The sequence below is a fragment of the Larus michahellis genome, chromosome 20, assembly GCF_964199755.1.
Source record: "Larus michahellis chromosome 20, bLarMic1.1, whole genome shotgun sequence".
Lineage (NCBI taxonomy): Eukaryota > Metazoa > Chordata > Aves > Charadriiformes > Laridae > Larus > Larus michahellis.
Window position 1 is genome coordinate 2942889 of NC_133915.1, and position 24848 is coordinate 2967736.

At 45.7% G+C, this 24848-nt stretch overlaps 2 protein-coding genes across 4 annotated transcripts in view; one reads left to right on the forward strand and one right to left on the reverse strand.

The window, feature by feature from the left end:
* Window positions 1–5589, forward strand: BMP10 (bone morphogenetic protein 10). Its single transcript, XM_074563652.1, has 2 exons — window positions 1–334; window positions 4179–5589. Exons 1-2 carry the CDS (start codon window positions 1–3, stop codon window positions 5120–5122), a joined length of 1278 nt encoding a protein of 425 aa, XP_074419753.1. The 3' UTR covers window positions 5123–5589.
* An 11432-nt stretch (window positions 5590–17021) lies between these two features.
* Window positions 17022–24848, reverse strand: part of LOC141733313 (phosphatidate cytidylyltransferase 2) — a 51041-nt gene continuing 43214 nt past the window's right edge. The window contains exons 7-11 of one of the 3 annotated variants that reach the window (XM_074563524.1): window positions 24200–24273; window positions 23475–23596; window positions 22505–22704; window positions 21466–22049; window positions 17022–20812 (exon numbers count right to left, since the gene is read on the reverse strand). In XM_074563524.1, coding sequence (XP_074419625.1) covers window positions 20602–20812; window positions 21466–22049; window positions 22505–22704; window positions 23475–23596; window positions 24200–24273 — 1191 coding nt within the window. In that variant the 3' untranslated portion in view covers window positions 17022–20601. The remainder of the gene's footprint in view (window positions 20813–21465; window positions 22050–22504; window positions 22705–23474; window positions 23597–24199; window positions 24274–24848) is intronic. The other 2 variants (XM_074563522.1, XM_074563520.1) reach the window with 2 other exon arrangements.

Here is a 24848-nt window from a genome sequence, read left to right on the forward strand (position 1 = left end):
ATGGATTCTGTAGTCGTCCAGCTGTGGGCTGTCCTCTGTCTCTTAGTTCACCTTGCCACTTGCAGTCCCATCCTGAGCTTGGAGCACTCTTCCTTGGAGGAAGATGTGCCTCTTTTCGATGAGATTCTCTCCGAGCAGGATGGTGTTGATTTCAACACGCTGCTTCAGAATATGAAAAATGAGTTTTTGAAGACGTTGAACCTCTCTGACATTCCCCTGCATGAAGCGGCCAAGGTGGATCCACCAGAGTACATGCTAGAGCTGTACAACAGGTTTGCCACTGATAGGACGTCTATGCCATCTGCAAATATTATTAGGAGCTTCAAAAATGAAGGTAAGATATGCGCATCTGTAGGAGAAGTAAATAGAGATGGGTGTCTTTATAGTCAGCGTGAAACGTATTTACCTGGCATGGAGCATGAACCGCACTAGGGGGAAAAAAGGCCTTTCAGTGAGGATGGCGCTGGAAATAGGCGGCTAACGCTGCTTGTACCAGGGTTACCCACATCCCACTTCTTGCGGGGAGATCCCTTGTCCTTTGCTTTTGAGACTGTAAGGTTTTGGGGGGAAGAAAATGTCTCTTTAATGTTTGGACAGCACCAAGTATAACTTGGGTGCATCATTTGCATTATCCCATAATGACACACATCGTTTGTGGTTACCTGATCGATTTTTCAAATGGATACCTCAAGTAATATTTGAAATTAATGCAAGAATTTTTTTTGCACACTGTTCAAAGGTACAATATTTTCCTATTATGAGCTTAACCAAATACGGCTTTCTGTTGATATCCTCTCGCTATTGATCCTCATGGGATTAGTAACACTTTCTTCCTTTGGCATCTGAGCATAAGTCCAGAAAATACACAGCAAAGCAGAATTTTGGATAACCTGTTGGTTCTACTTTGGAGGACTAGAATATTTCCTATTTTAGAAAAAAAAAAAAAACCTGAAGAAGCTAATTGTGACCGTAGATAGTTTCCCTATATGTTTCCGCTTCAGCATTTCCTCTCAGATCAACAAGGAGAAGACGTTTCAGTGCTAACATTCAATAGTTTCTCAATACCTATTTGTGCCAATACAGGTTTTATGTTAAAAATGTTTTTCAACTAATCATTTCCAAATACCGATTCCTTCACTTGGCAAATACAAGTGCTTTGATTCGTTTTAACTACTCAGGGGTACATGCAACTATTCAAACTGCCATGGGGCTTCCCTCATCCTTCGTTAGTCTAATTAATGAAGTATAGAAGTTATTATTGCTTTTTTCTGACATTCGCAATTTCAAAGGGATGAACTATAAGAGGCTACGTGCGAGTCATTTCAGTTTTGCCACACAGTGAGATGCAAGGAGAGAATCCGAAAGCTCTGTTTTGCTCTGTCCTCCTGCCAGGCCTGGGCACTCTTTACCAGAGTGTGAAGAGACGCCACATTGGGGTTTAAATCTTCTGTGTATATTCTTTTCTCTAGTGTGGAGAAATTTATTGAAGGATTGATGGCAAACTAGTTGCACCCCCTGGTGAACAGTCACTCATCTGAACAGCCATGCCTGTCAGTGCTCATCAGCATAAGTGAAGACATATGCAGGAATGCGTGTTGTTCTTTCCTCATCTTGCACCATTCTGAAAAAATAAATGGGATGAAAGTTGCCAAGTACAATGTGCTAACGAATAAAATACAGTGTGGCTTAGTGACATAAATCTGAAGCCATTCCACTGGCAAAACCGAAATTCTTTCAGGTTTGCAGCATTGCAAATGGTACAGACTGGTCTTTTGTCAGAATACATGTAGCAGTTGGCAGTTCTGTGGCTCTCTGTAGCCAGGGCATTCGATGCCTCTTTCATCACTGCCGAAGTTCTGCACCAGTTGGGGTAAACTTGGCTTAGCGTTCTGTCACTTCAGTATTTCTCTCACCTCTTCCAGTCCAAACCAGCAAGACGCAAAGTGAGACTGCTGATGTTAAGACAGCTTCATAAACACGTGCAGTTAGAGAGACCATGCAATTAATGTTTGTTATGTGTCTTGGAAGTCTGTATAACTAAAAACCATCCATTTCATGCTAAAGAGCTCTTTTGATAGAGAAATTAGTTACTTGCAATGAGCAGGACAGCGGAAACAGATGGTAGAATTCGTAGAATTTTCTAGGTTGGAAGGGACCTCTAAGATCATCGAGTCCAACCATCAACCTAACACTGCCAAAACCACCACTAAACCGTGTCCCGTATGATGGTCCTCACTCACTGAGAAGTGACACCACGAACCCTACGGCAAAATTTTGGCAGTATCGATCTCCAGCCCTAAATCGGGACATTATCAAGATCATACGCAAGAACAACATCCTCCCTCTTCCAAGAATTATACCACGTAACTTTTGTTCACCTGCCTACTGAAACTTGGCAGTAATGGTAGTTTCATTATTATCCATTAAATCCTTTATTAAATTTGTTATAAGAGCATTATAGAAATATAATGTGCTGCATGGCTGGAATTAGCTCTCTGTTTTAACCCATGGGCTGTAACATCTGCATTATAAATGGGGCTGTAATCAGTTCTTAAAACTTGAATAAAGGTCGTAAAAGAAATTCTTCTCTTCCTATGGACTCTAGATCTCCCCTCCTGACGCAGCTAGGGATGTACTGGTAACCTGTGGGCTTTCTAGCTAAAGCGTGAAGTCATATCCTGACTTGGAAACGAATACTTCTCATGGCCTGCTAGTGCTCACCCGGCTTCTTACCTACGGTGTGGCCTTCCCCTGCCTCCTGGTGAATTACTTGTGCTCATCTCCCTTACGGTCAGGTGGCGTTTCTCCGTCCCGTCATTACATGTAATCACTGCAGACTTGCTTTAGCATATCAAGGCCTAGGAAATCCCAGAGATGACTTCCAGCATGGCGATTATAGCTAAGCTTGAGTAGCATTGTCTTTCAGCTCACAGCCTGCTCCTACCCTGGCATTGTGCAGAGCAAAAAGCTCCCACCTTTATCAATTGACAGGTAGGGAAATGCAAGCAGAATCACCCTTCTTTTTTTATTATTTATGAACAGATGAAAGTGCAAAATGGAAAAACAAAAGAAAAGGGCAGGTGCCTCAAAACTGAAATTAAGTAGGACAAGTCATGTGCTTAAGTTAACTTGCGCTGATGGAGCATGGCCAATACTTGCAAGTTTATCAGCGTCATTTTTCTACAAACACATCAAAATTGGAGAAGTCAGAGATGAAGATAGTAGTAGGTCGCAAGTAGTTTGCCTTTGCAGAAATGTTACCCATAGTCCCTATGTCCTAATCTGTCTTCTGAGTCCCAAGTAGACGGCACAGTAATTCAGCAACAAATACACAATCATTAGCTAAGATTCCTGCATTGTGTGAAGAAATGCGTATTGCCTGTGTATAAACAAACATCGCAGATAGGACAGCCAGCCTGACGGACAAGCAGATATTATGTACTTATATGTCTTATTAACTAAAGCTGCCAAAAGTGCCTGGCTCAGTACAGCTGTTTGACTGGTCACTGGAAGCCCGTTGAGTCTGTGGCAGGATTTCTGTTGACTGATGGTTCACGCTAGATGTTCACTGCCTGCTCTTCCTAACCAGGAACCTTTACATCTTCTGAAGCCACTTTTCCTCCCTTAGCGCGTGGCCCTTTCAGTTTCTGAGGGATGTTTCGGCAGAAGCGGATCCTTGCTAGCACAGAAATGCTCAGCAGACGCAGATACAGCCTGGTGGTCTTGCATATGCAGCTTCTAAGTCGTCTGTCCCATGTTCACTCTGGTGCCATATCCTTCTTTCCCTTCCTCTCCTGCACTGATGAATGTCTTCCGTCATTGCTTAAATAGTTGCTGTGCAGCAACCTAGAGCTGATTTCGTTTCAGTATTAGGCAACACATTTTTAATATGTCATCCTTCCAGGTGACAAGGAAGTCCCTGGAAGGCATGGGGATAGAAGCAGAATCTATGAAACCAGGTTTATGGTCTTTATCGTGTCTGGGATCTCGCTCTCCTTAGACATCTAAAATAAAGTCAGCATTTTTTAAAAGTACAGTTTGGGGAAATGATGAAAAAAACACTCTACCAGAACTGTTCAACTGAAACCAAGCAATGCAAAACATGTCAGATGAACTTTGGTGCATGTGTTGCTGGATGTATTGACCCTTCTAAAATATTTGATCTTTGTCATTTCCAGACTTGGCTTCCCACCCTATTGGTGTTACAGGAATTCGGAAATACCCTCTTCTATTCAATGTATCCATCCCTCACCATGAAGAAATCACCATGGCAGAGCTGAGGCTGTACACCTTGGTGGAGCAGGACCAAATGCTCTACGATGGGCTTGACCGGAAGGTCACCATTTTTGAAGTGCTGGAAAATGACCATATGGGAGTAGGAGAAGAGAGAAAGACAGTGGCACTGGCATCCAGGCACATCTATGGCACGAGCAGTGAGTGGGAGAGCTTTGAGGTCACTGAAGCCATCAGGCGTTGGCGAAGGGCTGGGCTGACCACACACCGGCTGGAAGTTCATATAGAGAGCAGGGAAGCAGAGGAGCAGAACGGAGAGGGGAAACTCGATATCGACATCAACTCTGAGGCTAAGCACGTGCCCCTGTTGATTGTGTTCTCTGATGACCAAAGCAATGACAAAAAAGAGGAGAAGCAAGAGCTGAACGAAATGATAGACCATGAACAGCTTCTGGACTTGGAGAACCTGGAGGTTGGCAATTTCCATGGCCAGCCTGGTGAGGAGGCGCTGCTCCAGATGCGTTCCAACATAATTTATGACTCTACTGCCCGAATCCGGAGGAACGCAAAAGGCAACTACTGCAAAAAGACTCCTCTCTACATAGATTTCAAGGAGATTGGCTGGGATTCCTGGATCATCGCCCCAGCGGGATACGAAGCTTACGAGTGCCACGGAGTGTGCGCCTACCCTTTAACAGAGCATGTCACACCAACGAAACATGCCATTGTCCAGACTTTGGTTCACCTGAAGAATCCCCAGAAAGCCTCCAAGGCTTGCTGTGTGCCCACCAAACTCGATCCCATCTCTATTCTCTACTTAGATGCAGGGGTGGTCACCTACAAGTTCAAATACGAAGGCATGGTGGTATCAGAGTGTGGCTGCAGATAGTAGCAGGGAATGCATGCACAGGGGAGTGCACAGGGGAAGTATTTAATGATTCAATCTGTAAATTTGTACATTTCAGATTTCCTATTTAATAAGGTTATTTAATGAGGCATGTACAGATAATTGTATGTTTCCTGTTATGGGGAATGGGCAAGTCATATGACTGTAGGGAATGTATATTTTGTTCCATTGCTTGCTTCTTGCCGTTCTTCGCTGTCCAAATTATGACCGAGTCTCTCTTCCTATCAGGGCATAGAGCAGATCACTGGATTATTTGGGAGGGCTCTTCATGCCAAGGGGTCACATTCAAATTCACAGAAATAAAGGCATATTTTTGTACGTTATAAATGTTGATTGGCATCTATAGGGATTTCCAGACCTACTAAAGATAAATGAACTATGGGCAATGCACACCTAGATTGCTTAGTTCTGTGTAAAATCTTTATAAAGGTCCTTTACATGCTCAGATTAATTTTTTTAAACTTATCTCTGTAGATCTTAAGTCCTGATAATTCTCAGGCTCCTAAATCACTAAGACACAACAAGGTGTTAGACTTTTTTCTTTTTATCTTAGTCCTTTCTTTCATCGTTCCCTGTTTCAGTTAAAGGTAACTGCCAGGGATGGTTTGGCGCCTGGAGCGGAAGGGAACCATTCTCTTTCCCATCTTTCTTAGTAAAGCGATGGGCCCAGGAGCAATGCCAGGCTTGTGCAGCGCTCTGACGTGCGATGGCAAGAAATTCCCCCTGTGCGTGTTCATTGCAAAAGCACCCCGTGTAAAGCAGTGCTGGCTTGTTGCAGTGGCCGTATGTTGTCTCTCAAGGGCCAGAGCTTAAGGTGGCAAAAATAAGTGCAGTAAATTTCCTGAATCCTTGAAATTGTACCACTTTATACCTGCTAAGAAACTAGTCCCCCTACCCAGACCAGTAAGTTACATACAATACAGCTACGTAATCCAGCTCAAATGGCCAAGTGTAGTATTGCATTTAGTCTGCATAGAGCTAGACAGAAAAGGAAACCCCTTCGTGCCAGCTAGATAGAGAGGATCTTTCCTTTATGTATGTGCTGAAGCTGTCGATTCATAAAGATATTGCCCTCCCCCCCACTTAAAACTATATATGATGGAGTCACATGCCATGTTTCCGCCACTCTTCTGCAACAAATCGTCATGATAAGAAGGTGTCGGAGCTGAGAAACAATAGACCCGTCACTTTATTTATACTAAGCTGCAAATTTGTTAGATTCTTGGGAAAGTGTAAGTGACGTTGACTCTTTTAGCCTGTACCAGAGCCCACTGTACTGTCCCTGCATCTGTTTTACACTTTTAAGGGAAAGTTATCTTCCCTGGAAGTGATAAGAGTTTTTGAAAGAATCACTCTAACACTTCATGGGAAAGAACACAAAAGACTTTATCATGCACCAACTAAAACGAGTTTCACCTGTTTTCACACATACTCTTCTGTGCTTCCCATAATTTATTGACCTATTTATTGACTGCCTGCCTTTGTAATATAATGTAGAATACAGAATGTTTTATTTTTGTGCTTGTGTGTAATCCCACTCGGATAAAACCTTGTACCAATCCTATTTTACATAGAATCTCTCTGTTGAGTTGCGCTGCACAGAGGCTGGGGTAGCTGATATTTTTTCTCCCCTAGATAGTCGTAAATACTGTATACCACACTTCTCTCCCTTGCTTACAGAACTGTTCACTCGCTGCGGTGATTTAAATAGCATTCTGGAGCACGTATGGTCTTGTCCAATGTGTAACTACTCTTGCAGGGGTATCATTGCTTTAAGTGGTCAGCTGTGTAGTTTATTGTAGAGTTATGCAGCCTCCACGCGTGCTGCGTGTTCCCAGATAGGGGGCTGCGCCATGGGCTATATTGCTTTATGCCTGCTACAGATCTCACCCTGCGAGTGCCCGACACCGCGCACAGAGCTACGCTGCAATCTCAGACTGTGGTTAATGGCATGCTAAAAGAATTCGTAAGAGGTGTGATATTTTGCTTTGCTGACATGAACTGCAGCAGCCAACGGTTGAAGTGTGACTGCACGGATCCTTTCAAAACTATCCACAATTCTTATGAAGCCATTTGCCAGGACAAACCATTCACCTTGTTAGGAGTGATAATCCAGCATTAGGGAGATAATCCGACATTTGCTTTTATCATCTCTTTTCTGCGACTGTTCCCGTGGCAGTGATCTGCCCAGCGTGCTTTTTGCACCGCTGGCCTTTACTGAACAGTACCGACATTTCTGAAGAGCACGCAGGGCATCCTGTGCCTCAAAAATATTAAGAAGCCCACTGTAATCACCCATAATCGCCATAAATTTTCAAGTGACCACGTAGTGGCTGCCTTCACACTCTCTTATTGCCAGAGATTTGTTGTAATAGAGCAGATAGCACACAGTGTGTTACAGTACAATGCAAACACGAGTAGGCGTGTAATTTTATCAGTAAGTAAACCTGCACGTGTGTATTTTTACAAGATCAGTGAAAATTTCAGTGATAGCTTTTTAGAATTAGGGGCCAGCCAGTCTTTTGATATTAGTAACTGTGCTAATTTACTGTACTGCTGATTGAAGAGGATTTCAGCCAGAGTTTGTGGTTGAAAAACTGTAAAGCATGAGATGTATCCTATTGTGCTATTCTGGGAGAAAACTGAGCATCTCTTGAGTCCTTCAGCTGCATCTATGCAGTTCATAACCTGGGGTTAGAACTATTGAGAATGGCATTTCATTTCTTAGTGTGTGTCTGCTAGGATTGCATGCCAGCTTTACGGGCAAAACCTTACCTTACTTTTACCTGACCTTTGAATATAATTATGCAAAGACATTTGCTGGGTGTTCATGCAGTTAGGTGGCAGAGATCAGGCAAAATAGCACCAAAAAAAAATAAAATGGGGGGCAGTTATTTTATAAAGAGCTTTCCCTAAGTAGCAAATTAAGGTTGTTTCTGCAAACTCAGAAGTGCGTGGCTTTAAGTGCACCTGTCCCTATAGATACGACACTCACAAATAAAATGGTGAGTGTATGACGAGAGCCAGCGCTACCAGGCTGTAAGTGCTGGTAATGTCAGCGACAAATCCCTGAAAACATATTCCGCTGCATGTTTCCATTTTCTTTGTTTCTTTACTCCTTCCTTCCTTCCTCCTTCCTTCCATCCATCCACATTAGTACTGCAAGTGCTTCTGTTTCTCAAATAATTAATTTTCCACATTAAATAATAGTGTGCATTGATTTTCCTTTCATTTCTGATCTATTTTATATCAACACGCTTAGCAGATGCTTGACTTAAATCTTTAAAGCGCAAACCAATTTTAGAAATGCTTGGAAAAGTACAGCTTCAGTATGGAAGTATCCATCCACCCACCCACCCACCCGTTCCTCCATCCATCCGTTTCTGAATTATTGCATGCAACTAAAGGAGGCAGCAGCGCTGTCTCACCAAAATCATCAATGTCAGTTGGATTTTTGCTTTCCTCTGTTTCTAACTGAATATGTATAAGAAAGTGTAAGCAGATGTCATGCCCCTTTTTTCTGGATGCTGTATGAAATGACAGGCAGGGCTTGCAGTCTAAATAGACGGGACAGGCAAAGGGCTGGGAGCAGGAAGAAACGATAGAAAGAGCCTGGATAACGTATCAGCGAGGGAGCTGAGGGCAGAGCTTTGGTCTTGGATTGTTGCTCTTAAATCAACACACACAATACCTCCAGAGGAGCTCGAACTCAAGACATCTTACTCATTTCTTGGCCTTTGAAGAAATCACGACAGCTGTGTCTCCTGTGCAAACACTCTGCACCAATGCCAGATTTTACAAAGCCCTTGGAATTTTGAGGTTCCCTTAAATGATCCCTATCTCTTAGCTCTCTGCACGTGAACTAAAATCCCTTAAACAGATTTCTCCCCAAAGCTTTCTTGCATTACCCCTTTCTTGGGTGTGATCCCTGGGGTCCAGGCTCACTCTGCAGTGTCCTGCGTAGCTGATTGAAGGTACAGAATCCCAGCTTTTTGAGCATTGAAGCTTGACAGCTCAACATGGCTTTTTCTGCCCCCGCTGCCCCAGCCCTGCCAGCCCCCTTGCTCTGGGCAGACTGGCTGGAGCCTGGGGAGAAGGGGCAGAGCCCCCGCTGTTCTGCCAGGGCAGCAGGGCACCCCTTCTTCTGAGCAGTGCCTGGTGCCGGCTCGTGCTGCTCCCATTTGGAGCTGCCCAAATGTCAGTCTTTGGGAAAAACAAATGTTCCTGAATATTGTGGACACACAGCTCTTTCCAAAGGCAGTGGGCTTTGCCGGGTGAGCAGCAACTCCAGAGCTAAAGGCATGGGGATCAGCCTGCCCAAAACTGAGGTCACTTAGGAAAAATCATCTCCCAAAGCAACCATCATCCAAAGCAGCAGGCAAAGCCTCTGGCCATCTTCTTCTCCCAAGCTCCAGCTGCTGCACTGGCCTTCTTACACTGCTCAGAGAGCACGGCAAACCTGAACATCCTGCAGTCTGGAAATATCAAAGGATCCTGCGGTTTTTAACAGCCACGGGCAGTTTGGTGCTGACTTACCTACAGCACAACGGGACAGGTTCAGTTAAGTATTTTCTGTGAAACACACTGAGCCAAATCCCAGCAAAATCTATGATTTTTTTTTTTTGGGGGGGGGGGAGGGAAGAGACGAAGATTTCCTGGCACTTGAACATCTGCTTCAAGCATTTGAAAAACTACAGCCCAGTGTTAATTTAAACTTCCTTATAACCCAGTTCAACATTTGGAGTGCAAACACTGTTAATAGGATGGGAACTGGGGTGGTGGTGGTTTGCTTACTATATTGGGAAACAAAGCCAGAACAAAACTAGCTTGAGATAGAGTTTTTGTTTATACTGCTGACCCATCTGTCTTCATTAATGCGCTATTTACAGGAAAAGTTTAAAAATTAGCTTCTGCTCCTTCTTCAATTGCAACAGCAACGAATAAAGGCTGAATGGTTCGTTTGCCCTTGACTAAAAATGGAAATTCTTATCAGCACCTCTTGGAAGAAGAGGTTTATTATATGGAGTGTATTATTGTTGAATATTAGTGCTGGGACTAGGCACTTTGGCCAGAGCTGTGTATTTCTAGCCCAGGCAACATCGGGAGTGAAGAGTGGTGAGGGAGGTGCCTGTGTTGCAGGAAGCAGAAACCAGCCACAAAACATGACCCATGTCTTACTCTAAATTCCCGCTTTGAAGTCTAAGGGAGAAATAATGTGGTTTTTTCTCCTGTATTGACCCACACAGCGTAATGGTGCGATTTCCCTGGGTGCGAAAAGGGACACATTTGAGGCCAAGCCTTGACATGGCAGAGAATTCACCCAGGCTGTCTCTGGCACTGACACCAGATAAGGAGAGGCAGCGCGGGGCGATTCCCCTTTCTCTTACCTGCAAGGAAAGGGACGACACATATGCACTTGAATTTCTAGCATTTAGATGCCTACATGAGAATAGATGAAAGCCACCACAAACGCATCTGTCCTGAACGTCCTCCGGACAAAATGAGGCAGGTTTGTGACAACCTGTTATTAAGCCCGTTAGCTGGCCAGATCTGGTCACGCATGTGGTTGGCACAGCTGTAACCCAAAAGGGACCTGAGTTTATGGCCCAGCACCCCTGGACATTTTCTAATGAAAACAGCCTGTCAAACCTGCTGCTGTGCAAATGAACTTCTTTAAAGGCATTTTCTCAGTAAGAAGAAAGAGCTAAGTTTTGGGCTACAAGCCCACTGAAATAGAGGCATCCATTAAAAAATCAAAACCAAACTCTCTTTCTATGAACCATAAAGCCGGTAATTTCAAAAGGGCGGGCAGGTTTGTCAGAGTTACCATCGCGTTTGCACAGCCCACCACAGGCACGGGCTTCCAAATGACCTCAGGACCCTGGGCACATTTTGGGAACAAATCCGGCTGCTAGGCATCTTGTGTCACTCTCCTTCCCCCCTGCGTCCCTGCCCTGCTCTCCTTCACCCCTCTGTCACTCTCCATCCGCTTTCGCGCAGGCAAGATACGCTTGTTGTCAGGCCACGTCTCTGCACGCCGTTCCCTGGGGAGCGGGACTGGAGGCACGTAGCGTGTCTGCCCCTCTGCCGGAGGAGCAGCTCGCTGGGGAAACGCAAGGCTGTTGAAAGCAGTAGAAGGAGCAGCCGTTAGGATTACTGCTTCTTTCCCCAGATAAAAGGGGAAGGAAAAGTCCACCTTTTGCTACCCATGTCAGGAGGATGAACAGTGGAAGGGGGTCCAGCTCTCCCTTGGTAACGTCTCCTGCAGCAACTGAGCGCGTTTGCTTTCAGGTGCATGCTAGTAAATGCCAATTTACTCCACTGCCTCTCAAGTTTCTTCAGATGTCAATAAGAGCAGAATTTCAGCTAGCAATTAGCCGTGAAAATGTCTGCTTCCGACCCCGTCTCACCACACAGCATTGCTGGCAAAACTCGTTAGGATATGGCTGCACTATTCCAGCAAACTGGGTTACTTTTTAGAGCAGACAACGCCAGGCACTACAGAAGGGTACTGCTAACACGTATACTGCAATATATCCAGCTCAGGGCAAACGAGCTGACATTGGCAATAGGAAGTTTGCTCACTTGTTTTACGCTGTTGGATTCGTGCCCAATGCGATTCAGTTCACAGCGCAAATTGATCAAGCCCCTGCTCAGCATTTCAAGGGCTTAGCGAGACCTTTGATTGCATTTTGTATGTAAACAAAGGAAACACGAGGGATAAAAGCAATCAGCATGGCTGCAATAAAGGAAATGATACGAGAGGAATGGATTTCCGTGACATAGAGCAATACTTCCTGAAAAGAGGGTGGGTTTTTCCCTAGCTCCAAATACTACATTTTCTGTGACGGCCCAAGATACGGCCAACAAAGACAATACGCTGTATTTTCTTTTAGAGGGGCAGCTGCGGTACCATTAATTCAACGTTAGCATAACTGTATCTCACGGAAGCTGCTGCCTGTTGTTATCTGCAGTGACTTTAGGATGAGGAGATGCTCACTGCAGTGCTAGAGGTCCCCAAACAATGTCCTTCAGCTCCGTGCGGCTGAGGCTATCCAGGATGTGAGCTTCAGATGGTGTTGAAAAGATATGTGTCGAGTTAAGTGAGAAGGTTTAAATACAGGGTGGCCTCTGAAATCAAGTACAGTAGCTAACTAGCAACAACGGCTAAACAACAGTCCAGCCTTCCATAGCTCTCCGGTTTATGTTGGCTTTGCTGTAGCAACTCCTTATCTCTCCAGAGATTAGAGCATTTTAGATCAGTTGTCGTGAGATTCGGTGGCATCCATTTCCTGAGCTGTCACCGCTGCCTAATCAGGCAAAGTTGAAATGCAAAGCTTTGGGAGAGTGGGAAAGCAAAACACCTTATCCTACAATGCTGAACGTGCTCTATTTGCCTTTATCATTACCAGATTTTAGATGCCCAGCTCCAGATACGGATACAGAGAAGCCTCCAGCCTGAAACATAAGCCAGCTGAACTGTAAGCAGACCAGATATCTTATGGTAGGAAAAATCAGGCCTTTTACCATTTCTACAAGTACTGGTAGCTGGCATAACTGTTTGCCACCTAGTGCCTTCTGTGGTTTGCTCTTCATCAGATATGCATTATGAATTCCCCCCTGGGTTAAAATGAGAGTGGGGATCCACGAGAAACTGAGACCCACACAGTTAGGAGACTAATGGGCTGATCCAAGGGTTGAACCAGTTTAAGCGATTTGATTTCGGCTAACAGTAGTTGGTTGCTGCTGAGATAGATACAAAATAGTGTGACATCATGCAAATACAACCTGCTATCCAAAATTTCACCTACAGCTTTCTGCCAATTTTGAAGTCATTCTTGCAGGGAAAGCAGGGGTAAACTCAACCACAGTCGCTTTCCTTGCTGAACTCCCTCCTTTTCCCTTGGAATTTCTCTAGCTCGCATAGCTACTCATTCTTTTGCACTCCTCTGCCAATCGACAGCTTACACCAGCTGCAAATTTGGCCCAATAATATTGATTGCACGTCTTGTGCTTCCTCTGTCCACCCTAATTAGTGCATTAGAGATAAGCAGCATGCCCTGAGCAGCGAGCTAATGGCAGAGGGAGGAGGCCATGCTTCGTGGGGCATGCGTCCTTCCTGACGGGGGCTGCCACACACGTTCCTCCATGACACTGTTCAGGGCCTGCATGCAACACTAATGAGCTCCAGGACAGGCAAACAATTTAGACAAGGGCCTCAGTGAGCTCCCCAGAGTTGCATTAACCCCTGCACTTACTGCAAGAGAAAGGAGTAACTTACAAGATAGAGCGGTTGGCTAAGCCAGACCCTGCTGCACACTGCGGTCGGCGCACACACAGGAGCGCAGCAGCCTTCCAGGGACTGGGTAGCCACTGGGAAACAATAGTGCCTCTGTGAACAAATGAATTGCACCCCTGTATCCGCTCTCAGCCGTTCTTCTATCAATAACCATCCCGCTTTTGCATCATTCTCTCATTCTTGCATCATTCTTCTCAGGGAAGAAACCAGTGTCTTCACCACTGGCACCAACGTTGTCAACGCTTCTGGCCTAAAACCTCTAGCCTAAAGTTAATAAAAGGAAGGGTTATCTGGCAAGCCGGGCGATCTAATTGTTATCACCAACATTTATAGAGAATATTGGGATTCAGGACTCGCAAGTCTTTGTCTGGCTCTGCTTCAGATGTGCTCTGCAAACATTTTCAAAGGCTTCATTACTGTTGTGTTGAGTTTCGGAGAGCAAAAATCTGTGACCTCAATGGCTTGACTTTCACAGGGACAGAAGACCTAATTAGTGTGGCTTAAATGGTCAGCGCAGAGCACTCTGCTGCAAATTCCTTTGCCTCGACTGGCCAGGGCGCTGCAAGGCTTGCGCTGGTGCAGGGTCACCCTCATGGGCAATGGGCTCCATGCTGGCGTTGAAGCCAGAAGAGGATGGGGAGCTAAGACATAGGGCAGGTCAAGCAAAAAGCGCTCCAACTGTCTGAGCCCTACACCAGTGGCCTAAAGAGCCACTATAGATGCAAACCACATTAAAGCTTCATCTCCATGTTGTGATGGGATGCCAGGGTGCTTTGCCCCGGCAGGTTTTTGTGCATGTGATTTCTTAACAGCCTTACAAAATGGAAGAAAGATTCTGCTACAATTTTATTTTTAAAAGCCATCCTGCTTGCCATTATCAGTGAGGCTTTATATTTGACTGAGCAGAGGCGGGTCAGAGTGGATGACAGCAATTTAATCTGCTGTTGCTTTTCCATAACTTCTTGTGCTATCCTTGACCCTAAGCCAATGCCCTTCCACTGCCAGCTAGGGGAAAGATCCACTCTCATGGAGCTAATGAGTTTCTAAACCTGTATCCCAGGTCTTCTGCAAACTGTAAATGTGATTTATCCCCATTTCGGAATTCTTTACACAGCTGCCTTTACACTGGATAGGAGGAAGGTAGCAAGGGAGCAGGGTGTTCCCACTCCCCCGGTGGAAACACCCTTTCCCCGGGGTGTGACAACACTCCAGTTTCCAGTGGACATTTCACCTTTGACTCCTGGGCGCTGCCTGTAGCTGTTGTGTTGGGGACAACTGTCCTTGGGGTGCTTGGCTGGCTTCCTGGCTCCTTCTGGATTGGCATTTCCATAGAGTACAGCACTTAACGTCAGCACCAGATTTTTAGCAGCATCAGAAAGGTGGATGCATGCGAAGGGAACACTTGGCAGCATTAGAAAATCCATCCTCTGAGCCCCAGGAAGGGACGCACAGGGTAAAGGTGTCAAGGAAAAGCCTCAAAACCTGCATTGGCCCCAGGGATCGAGTGCGGACCTCATCCGGAGCGTGCAGAGGATGAGGGCAGCCCCTCCAGCTGGGTGGCAGCCTGTGCTGGTCCTTATCGAGGAGACGAGGAAGGAAACAAGGCAACGCTGCCGGGGAAAGGAAAAATTTACCTCTCACATGCTCAGAAAGCAGATGCCAAGCTGATGCTTACCCTCATTTCTTCAAGAAGAGGTCAAAGCCTGGCCCCTGCCTCGCTGGCTGGTTTTAAAATGCACTCGTTTGGAAATAGCTCCCTGGATGCAGCAAACAGCATTTTGGCCAGCTGATGAGATTGAAGGAACGTTCCCCTGTTCCCAGTTCCTGTTATCGGTACATTGTGTTAAGAGGGCCGAAACATCACATCGTGTTTTTTACGCGTGATAAAGCAAATTTTCACAAGCCACACCAGTGGCTGCTGACGGCCCCGGGAGTGTTGTTCCCCTGCCACGCAGGGCTGGCGGGGCGGGAGGGTACAGCGGGACCTTTTGGACAGGGTTATGCATGAGAAGTGAATGGCTTTTTTTGAAGCTTCCTTACACGGTGGACTCAAGGGGTAAACAGGATGTTTCCTTCTCACTGTGCGCTCTGCTTGTTGGATTTTTCAGCTGGGTAAATTCTCTGATGTTTGCTAAAGGTTGAGCACACCCTGGAGTCTTGCAGTGGCAGCACCACTAAGGTCCCTCTGCTCTGCCCCGCAGCCTTACGGTTAGGAAAACTGCACCCAAATTCGTAGCACTCACCTGGTTTCTGTATTTTGCTTAACTTATAAGCCTTTTTTCTTAAGAAACCAAGTTCCCAATTAACTGCTGAGCACTTCTGGTTTTGGGAATTATCTACTGAGAAAACTCTTGTAAAGGAAAACAGCTAGAAGGGTGGAAACTATTCTTGGTGGAGACTATGCGCGCGGGGAGCTGTTGGCAAGGTGAATTGTCCAAGGAAGAAGCTGTCCCAGCTGCAGCCTCTCTGCAGTATGCGCGGTGCAAGCGCCATGGGCAGTTTCCTGCTTGAATAACTCAGAATTCCTAAACTTGCAGGTTTTTCTGTGCTAGAATAGACGAGCATTTCTCCAAAGGAGTGCTTACTCAGGCACCTCCTGTCCCAGCTGCCCTGGCTGCTTCCTCCTGCCCCCGCATTGGCCCCGGCTTTATCAGGATGCTCCTTTTTTTCCAGGTTATTTTTCCTCTAGGCCAGTTTGACGGTCCGGCCTCGAAGCGTCCCTGTGCTGCAGCAAGGTGGCAGGAAAACACAGAGGAAGCGGGACAGTGGGACTGCTTCCAGGGAGCCTTTGGCTGAAAGTCTGAGGACTTTTTTTTCTCCCCACCTTGGTGAGCAGTTATTCATACACGAAGTCGCAATTTGGCAGTCTTTTCTTCTTAAAAGCAGCCTGTTTGGGGGTATCTTTCAGCTCTCACGTAAAGGAAGGACGGATTGCGTTACTCTGTCATTCCTGGGGAGAACAACATGTTCTCCTGGCTTTTCTTTCTTTTGCATAAGCCATCCTAAATAATGGCTGGACACTTTTCCCGCACGTCCCCCTCGCCTCCCACAGCGACTTGCTGTTTTATGTAGTAGCCAAGCTAAAAAAGGAAAGTTACTATCATGCCAAAAACGCAACTTTGATAAAATATGAGGGGATAAGTCAGCATAAGTGTGACTGGCTCAGGATCCAAAGAGAATAATGTGGGAAAGATAATTTTACTTTCTTGCCTCTCACGCCTACCGAACGCCTGGATACAATGAAGTGAATTCCTAAATTAATAAATTCTGAGTAAATACCTCAGAAGAGCAAACCAGATTTTTTGCTCTAACACAAAGAATGCTAGACGGTGAGGGCAGGACTGAAATTATGTCCTAAAATATGTGATATTTTCACCCCATAATGCATGGTTTAACCGTTTTAGATGCATTCAGATCTGTGGGTTTAATTGCTCCAATTTGGAAAGCCATATCACATTTAAAAGGAGAGGAAAATCCTCCGTGTGTTTTGTGGGTTATCCTGCACACTCTCCCATCACCTTGAAGGGGATGCTCTCCTGTCCTCTGGCTGTGCAGGGTGAGGGTTAGAGGGGTGAAAAACTGTCTTTTTGGCAGTTTCCAAGCCAAAGGACAGGGTCGCAAAGGATCTTTCTACAGGGTTTATATTCTTTATTCTCTATGACAGACAGTCTGTTGCATTTTTGTACGATAGTAGTAGTTTCACACTTTCCAGGATATCCAGAATCCATGATTAAAGCCTACTGAGCTGAAAAGCAGACACCAAACAACCCTCCGTGAGTTTATAATGCCCTTTGCAGCACAGAGGAATGGCGATCCCTGCTCCAGGAACAGGAGAGACTTTCTCTGCTACTCCTTCCCCAAAAAGCTTCACAGCTTCGCTGCAAAAAGAGAAGGAGGAAGGAAACTTAGGTCATGCATCGGCCAGTTTTTGGGGCTCTCATGTTCTGGTGTCTCTAACAGAAGATCTGAAAGCGGCATTAAATCCAGAGCAGGATTTGGGCATTGCCAGTGTTTAGGTCTGTTTCTGTGCTTTGCGTGGCTGAGCCGAGAGGATTTACCCTCGGGGCTGAAAAGGATGCAAATTTTCCACACGTCTGGGCAGATCCATGCTTTTCTGCCTCTGGAAAAAGCTCACGTTTAAAAAAAAAGGAAAAGCCTCCTTATCTTACAGCACCCAACAGCAATATCAGCTCATAAGATGCCCGTGTCGCTCCCTGGGGCTGTTCACTCCCCCCATGCACTTAAGAACTTCCAGCCCACCTGACCTCTATTGGAAAGTCTTATCTTTAAATATAGCCACTGTAAACACTCCAAATTTTAATGGGCAGAATATCTTCAAAGAAATTAGTCTGATCTTCAGAAACAGTCATGGTTTGATAGAGGTTGTTTTGCCTATCTGCAGCGGAAGTGGAGGAATGCGCAGTTTATACTAAAATAACGTGCACTTGTCCTAATCGCGGAGACTTCTGAGCCTCAGCCAAGACTTTTCACGTCATTGCAGTCTACTGCGGGCTGTGAAGGAATTATTTGCCTCTTCACACTTTTGATCTTTGCAGAAAGGAGCGTGTGGCATTTCCAGCCCAGATGTTCACGAGGTTTCTCCTAGACCCGATGGAGAAATTTCTCCCTAATTGACTCCTGCGCCTCAAGCCCAGATTAGTAATGAGTTCCTTGCAAAGGTAAAAAATTAAATAAACACTGAAGCAGCTCTGTCAAGGTCATCTGAAGTCACAGAAAAGAATCATCAATGGGAACAGTTGCTCTGAAATGACGGCAGGCAAAATGCATCTCAGCGCCACTTTGGAAACTCTTGATTTGAGTGTTGGGAAGATGTGGGTCCATTAGGTGCGTGGTGGGAACTTGGACTTGCAGCACCAATGATGTTAGTGGTGCTTGAAAGAGACTTTGGGAGGCAAGAAATGTGTCGTCTCAGGATGCCTAGTGTGTGGGACACGCAGGCGATGGGCAGGGTGAGGACTGAATAGCTCAGCTTTGAAGGTGACTAAGCCTGGTGGAGGCCATGCTGTCCTCCTTGGGGCTCTTCTCTGTGACGCCCGTCCCTCTGCAAGGCTGTGGGCTGTGGAGCTGTGCACCAGCAGGTCGAGCCCCGCTGGTCCAACGCAAGGGAGTTACGTGAGCCTCACTGAGATTTTAAATTACCAAGTTTCAGATTTGAAACATTTTGATCAGATTTGATCATTGCAAGATCAGAGGGCCTTGGCTGTGGGTCCTCTGGGAGGCGCTGGGATTTTGCAGTAGCCAGATGCAGTAATCCCATGAAGGCCTCCCAAAAAATTTAATTCCCTGGTGTGGACGTTTCTGGGCAGGAGAGTGAGGAGCTGTGTAGTCTCTGGGGATCCTATGGAAAGGAAAACCGCCTGCAGTGAGAATCTATAGGCCAATGAGCTATTTATGGGCCTGATTCTTAAACGCAGCTCAACTTTCACAAACCTCTCCCTTGTACTTTATACCCACAGCTGAGCAAAGGTGGATTCAATACACCAAACTGAATCTACATTTGAGACTAAGGAGCCTGGGCTCGGTTTTAGGGCTAGACGAGTCCTCCCCAGCAAGGCTGGTAGCAGCAAGTGCTATATACCCAATATTTTTTATTCTCTAATAACATTTTCCCACTGCCATCTCCCCTTTTTTCACATAGTATCCTCTGTGTCCCCGTCTCTCACCAGTTCATTTTTCTTTGCAGGCTCTGTCAAGCAGGGCTGCAGCCTGTCTTGAGCTGAACTTTCGTATCACCAAAGCCAAGTCCTCCGCGGCAGTAATCCAGTGTTGTTGCATTAACGTCACCATGCTTGGCACAAGAGGCGCACGTTTGGTCCTAGACATCTTACTCAAAAACTCCTGCAGATCTCTGTGTTTTTCCCTCTTCTGTTCCCATGAAGGCTCTAGGCTGGGCTGAGGCTGTGTGGTGGTGTGCCCCCTTCTTAACATAAATGAGGAGTGAAAGGTTTTCTTGCGGAGTCAGGTTATTTTCTTTCCTACAGCAAAAGCTTCAGCAGCGTCGCGGTACTGCTGGAAAGGCGACTTGCTGGCAGGCAGTGGGGAAACAAGCAGACCAGTTTACAGATAGCCACACTGGCACCATGAGGCCTTCGGGTCCGGTTAGTCTTGCTGCTGATGGCAGCAAGTGGCCGGGAGAGACCCAGCGTCATCATTGAGGTGCAAACTCAGGTTTCCACTAAGGTGGCTGAGGAAATGCTGTTCTACGCTGACGAAATGGTGGAAAACAAAAACAGGCGGTAAACAAGTCCAGATCGGTTATACTTTCAAAACTGTCCATCAGGGAAAATGCAGAAGCCCCATTTTCTGTACGGGGCAAAGTTGCTGGTGGCCTCCATCTGCACAAAGAGCTGCCTGTGTGGGTGTGTGAAAGCGCTCTCCCAAGCCTCAGCGGCAGCTGTGCTGGATTTATATACACACAACTGTAAGGAACAGTGATTTAAAATAACTGAACAGCCACTTAACTAGAGAGGTTTTTATGATATTGTGATTTTATACCTGGAGCCTTGATATCGATGGGTCTGGCGCAGCACAGCGAGTGATGCTGTGTGAGACCTCTTCTCAGTGGACCCCACGGGCTGTCTGGGCTTCTCTTGCTCTATGAGAGCAGTAACCAACTGTACATGTTGTTGTGAACATCTCAACCACGGTGCCGGCAGCATCTGCAGCCCACCGTCCGGGCACGCTGCCTGACGGGCTGTGCCACCCCGGGCCTCGGGGATTTTCTGTCTCCCCAGATCCAGGATTTAAGGACGTTTTCTTCCACTCAGAAGCACTGTGGGTATCTCCAGCAAGATGGCTGGCAGGAGGGGTGCTTGCTGGTTTATTTTGTGTCCTTAACCTGAGTGCAAGATATTCTGATTGAGCAGCAAGTATTGGCCTGTTCTACAGGTAATTTAAGCAGCTGAAAGAGGAGTTAAAAAAAAAAAAAAAAACAAAACAAAAAAAAGCTAAAGAATATTTTTGAAATTTCCGGTTTCAGAGCATAAACCAGCCTCTACCTTCTGGGCTCCTTCCTCCAAACCAGCCCGCGAGCAGTAGCAGAACACCGGACGATAAAAGTCCCTGGCCCTGAACCTGCTTGGCAATTCCTGTGGATTCATGCAGCTGCATTTTATGTCTGTGCACAGCTGGGTGTCTTCTCCTAGTTGGCTTTGGCATCAGTTTTGCTCATGGATTTAGCTAAGTTTTTTATCTCCTCCTCAAGCATCTTGTTTTTCTTCTCCATGTCCTCCCGTAAGTGCTCCATGTTCATCAGCTTCAGCTCCAGTTCCTCAGATTTCTTCTTCTCCTTCTCGATGTCCTGATTCAGCCTCACCACTTTGGCCCAGACTTCGTAATTTTCCTTCTCAAGACTGCAAAGAGAAACAGAGCGTGAAAGGATCGCATCGGAAGAGTGCCGGGAAGTCATCATTTGGCTCTTCAGGATTCTGCCCTCTGTGTTGTTAAGCAATAAAATAAGCCAGAGGTTCTGTCCTGATCCCCTGCCCCTCAGTGGCCGCGTAACACGATGCAATAAATCAATACACGTGATATATGACAATATGATAACAATATGTGAAACTATAGTAACGCTGATGGTTCCAACTAATAATGCTAGTTAATAGTTAGTTAATGTTAGTAACATTAGTTAATGCTACTACTGAATTCTGGGCAGTATAATGGTACAATATTGTCATAATAACAAAAATTATGATAGTGTAATTATTGCAGAAATGTTATAGTGCCATACAACGATGTAATAAGGACTATGGGGTGTTAATATTGTAGTAATATAACATTAGCAACTATGTCAGGAGAGTACAGCACGTTAGCATTGACTTTTAGATAGCCTACTATAATACCGTATTTTATCATTAGTCATTACTATTATACACTGTATAGTATAGTATATAAATATAGTATATAGTAATGCATATAGTAAATAAATCTGTGCAATACTAGCGTTGTAATAACATGATCTGAAGACTTCATACTCTCCAGAAAGCTGCACTCTGCAGCGTATTACCTTTTAATTTGTTCCTCGTAGTCATTTTTCTGTACCTCCATTTCTTTTTCCAGCTTCAAGATCATGTTTTGCAGGAACTCCCTGCTCTCCTGATCAGGCTTGGAGACCTCGGCAGGGCTGCTGGTGGGGCTGGCTGTTTCCTTTGGCTCATGGCTGGGACTCTGGCAGGGTAGAAATTCCTTATCGGAGCTGCTGCTCGAAGGGCTGGGGCTGGGGCCGGCGCCTTCCCCACTTTCCGCCTGGGAGGTAGGAACGTTATCGTAGGTCGAAGCCCGGTGAAGGTCAAGCAGCTTAAAAAGATCATGAGACAACGTTCTCTTATGTCCTTCAGGGACCACGGAGCGCATGCTGCTGCCAGGGGAGCTTCTCCAAAAGTCACTGGCAAATACATCATTTTTGTTGTTGCCACCTTTCTCCCCCGGAGAAGCCGCTGTCAGGAAAGATTTCCTGTTAGGTAAGGTCTGAGTTCTTTTCCTTGACTGCATTTTCCACATTCCCAGTGTATCTTTGCACCCATTATCTTCTCTGGCTGCACTTGAGCTCACAGCTGGTCCGGGGGCACTGCTGGAATTCAGGTCATCTCCCTGTAAAACAGACCCACGGCATTAGGACAGCCTCATCCTGCTTTGTGAGCAGGGACAGGTTGCGGTGACCGCAGTCACTGCAGTGTTTACAAAAGACACATTTTAACATGCTAACAGGAATGGCCACAAGTTTTCCCTTAAGAAGAACTTTTTGCAGAGATTCTTTCTTTCTGAGGAAAGCCCTCAATGTTTTCATTTCACCAGCGAGAACTGTCTTTAACTAAAAAATTGTAGGAGTTTTCATTTTTCCTAGAACAGTAGATTTTCCACAGGAAAGTGGAAAGTTTATCTACATCATTTTCCTGATGTAGATATTCCAGGGATGACAGTTACAGCTCTTTACCCTATTAATAGCAACTGCTCTTAGTGTCTCGCTGACCTGTTAGATCCCATAATAATTAATCATGCATCTATTAAATTTATGTTTTATTATTTCTCTGAGGATCTAGCCTTACCATTTGCTTTTGGATCAAGCTCTCCGCCCTGGGCACCGCAGGGTCCTCTGCAGCATCCCAGCCCACGGAGCTGCGCGGGATGGGGGCTTTCTTGTCATTTTTGAGGGCAGGGAGGGAGGGCGGCACATCCTTGGATGGGGGAAAGAGGTCTGCGTGGTCACTTATCATCACAGTCATCACTTTTTGGATCTGTGGTGTGCCTGGAAGAAATGAGAGATCTGTCAGCGGCAAGCCCAATGTGACGGGCTTTCTTCCACCCACACTTGCATTTTCTGGTTGGTCTTTCTGGCATCCAAAATGGAGATGCACATAGAAATGCAGGTGAAGACAAGGAGCACGATGATAAAAGCAAATAAGCGGAGGGATTTTTATAACACCCCAGAATAGCAGGAGCGGACTATGGAGCCACCAAGATGGGGGTCTGCTCAGCTGCACCAAGCCACAAATTGTGCTGCTTTGCCTCGACAAGTGAACACCAGGTGTCAGTTATACGAACAGCCAAATGACTATCATCTGGACCATTTGCATGTGATGTCTGCAGAGCAGAGCAATCTTTGGCCTTGAAACACTTCTGCTAGTTCTGCTGCGTCTGTCCTTGCCCACGGGATTACAGTTTGGCTCAGTTAAACAGTAATGTCTTTGAGTTTCCTTTGTTTTGCTAAGAAGAATTTTACACCTTCCTGCTCTAAGCAAAAGAAAGATGACTTCACTGAACTCCTGAACTGTTTGAAATCTATGGAGGGAACACACAGAGGAACTCCTAAGGGGTTTTTGTCACCATAAACACATTTATAGCCTAACTAACACGTGGTTTTATTCTATCCTGCTGTACTTACTGTGCCCAGGCATGTGTCTGGCTTATATCCATGGGTCTACTGTAGAAAATTTTTAATTTCAAGATTGTGGATGCAACTGAGTATTTCAGCATATCAGGTGCTCCTATGCCAATTATTCCAGGAGTCCCTTTTACCTCTCATAATAATTGCAGGATCCTCTATCTTGGGTCTGATAAGGTTCACTCCGATGACTGTTGCCAGGTTATCCACACTCATCTTGTTGATGCTAGAGTTCAGCTGTATTTCGTGTAGAAACCTGCCAGAATCCAAGGGCAAATATTTCAAGTCAGTGAAGAAAGACTGCAAAAAGCCTTACACACCCACTGGTATAAAATCCTGATTAATCCATCCAGCTCTTCCTCTAAGTCCCAAGGACAGGAACATATAGTTGCCTTATAACTATGAACTGGAGCTGGGTCTTGTCGGTGTCAGTAGAAAAACCACCACATGATGAGCTGCTCACCCCCCAGAAAAAAAAAAACAAAAACAAAAAGGAAGGGGAAAACCCCATCTAATAATTAATAACAGGAGAAAAATCACCCAGAGGGGGTGAAACCCAACAGTCTTGTTGCACAAGGCTTTGTCTAGAAAAGCTACACTTGATTTTAATTCTCAGGGATTCATAAGTGAGTTTTAGGGTAGGTATTTATGGTAGGTATTTATGCTCAGACATTGTCAAGGTGTTTATCCCTCTGGCTGAAATTCTCCCTTTACAAAAGTCGGGATCTGGTGCCTTGAGGGGAACCAAAACACGGCTTAAGAGGTCTCCCATGAGAGGAGTCAGCCTTAGCCTTTGGGATCGTATTTCTACTCACCAACACCGAACCTGAGCCGTTTATAGCTTATGCAGAGGACTGACCTGCAGATATAGCTGAGGAGGTTGTAATTGTCTCTGGGAAGGAGGGATAGTTGCTTCAGGAGTTCCTGATGGCCCTAAATGCAAGTTAAGAAATATCTCTATAAAGATTCACGGATATATACAGACTCAAGAGTGGCTCTTAGTCACTCCATCCATCCCTGAATGGTCTCACCTCCTGGCATTTGCTCATCTTGGAAATTACATTTCTCTGGCAGATCAGCCATGGACAAGGAGAAGGTTTTGTACAGTTCTCAGCAAGAGGAGGCAGCCCGTTGCCCAGCGTCGCTGCTGCCACAGCAGCAAAGGAAAGAGCAGGGTCCCCTCCAGCCCCGCACGTGTGTGATGAGCTCTTTGGAAAGAGCTGGTCGTGCCTGAACTCTTTCCATTTCTTGTATATCAACATTTAGGTCATTTTTAACCCCAAAGATCCTGAAGTGAAACAACCCACGAGCGGTATTTGCCCTTGAAATACGGGGCTGGACACTGCAGGTCACAGAGCTCATGCTACCGAGGGTATCTGCCTTATTTTTTTGTGTATAGGAACAGCATCCGTGAGTGAGTTTTTTTGCTGGGGGGGGGGGGCTTCTGTTTCACCAAAATATATCGTTAGGAAAAGACAGTTCCAGTCTGTTTCTCACTTCTCCCTCTC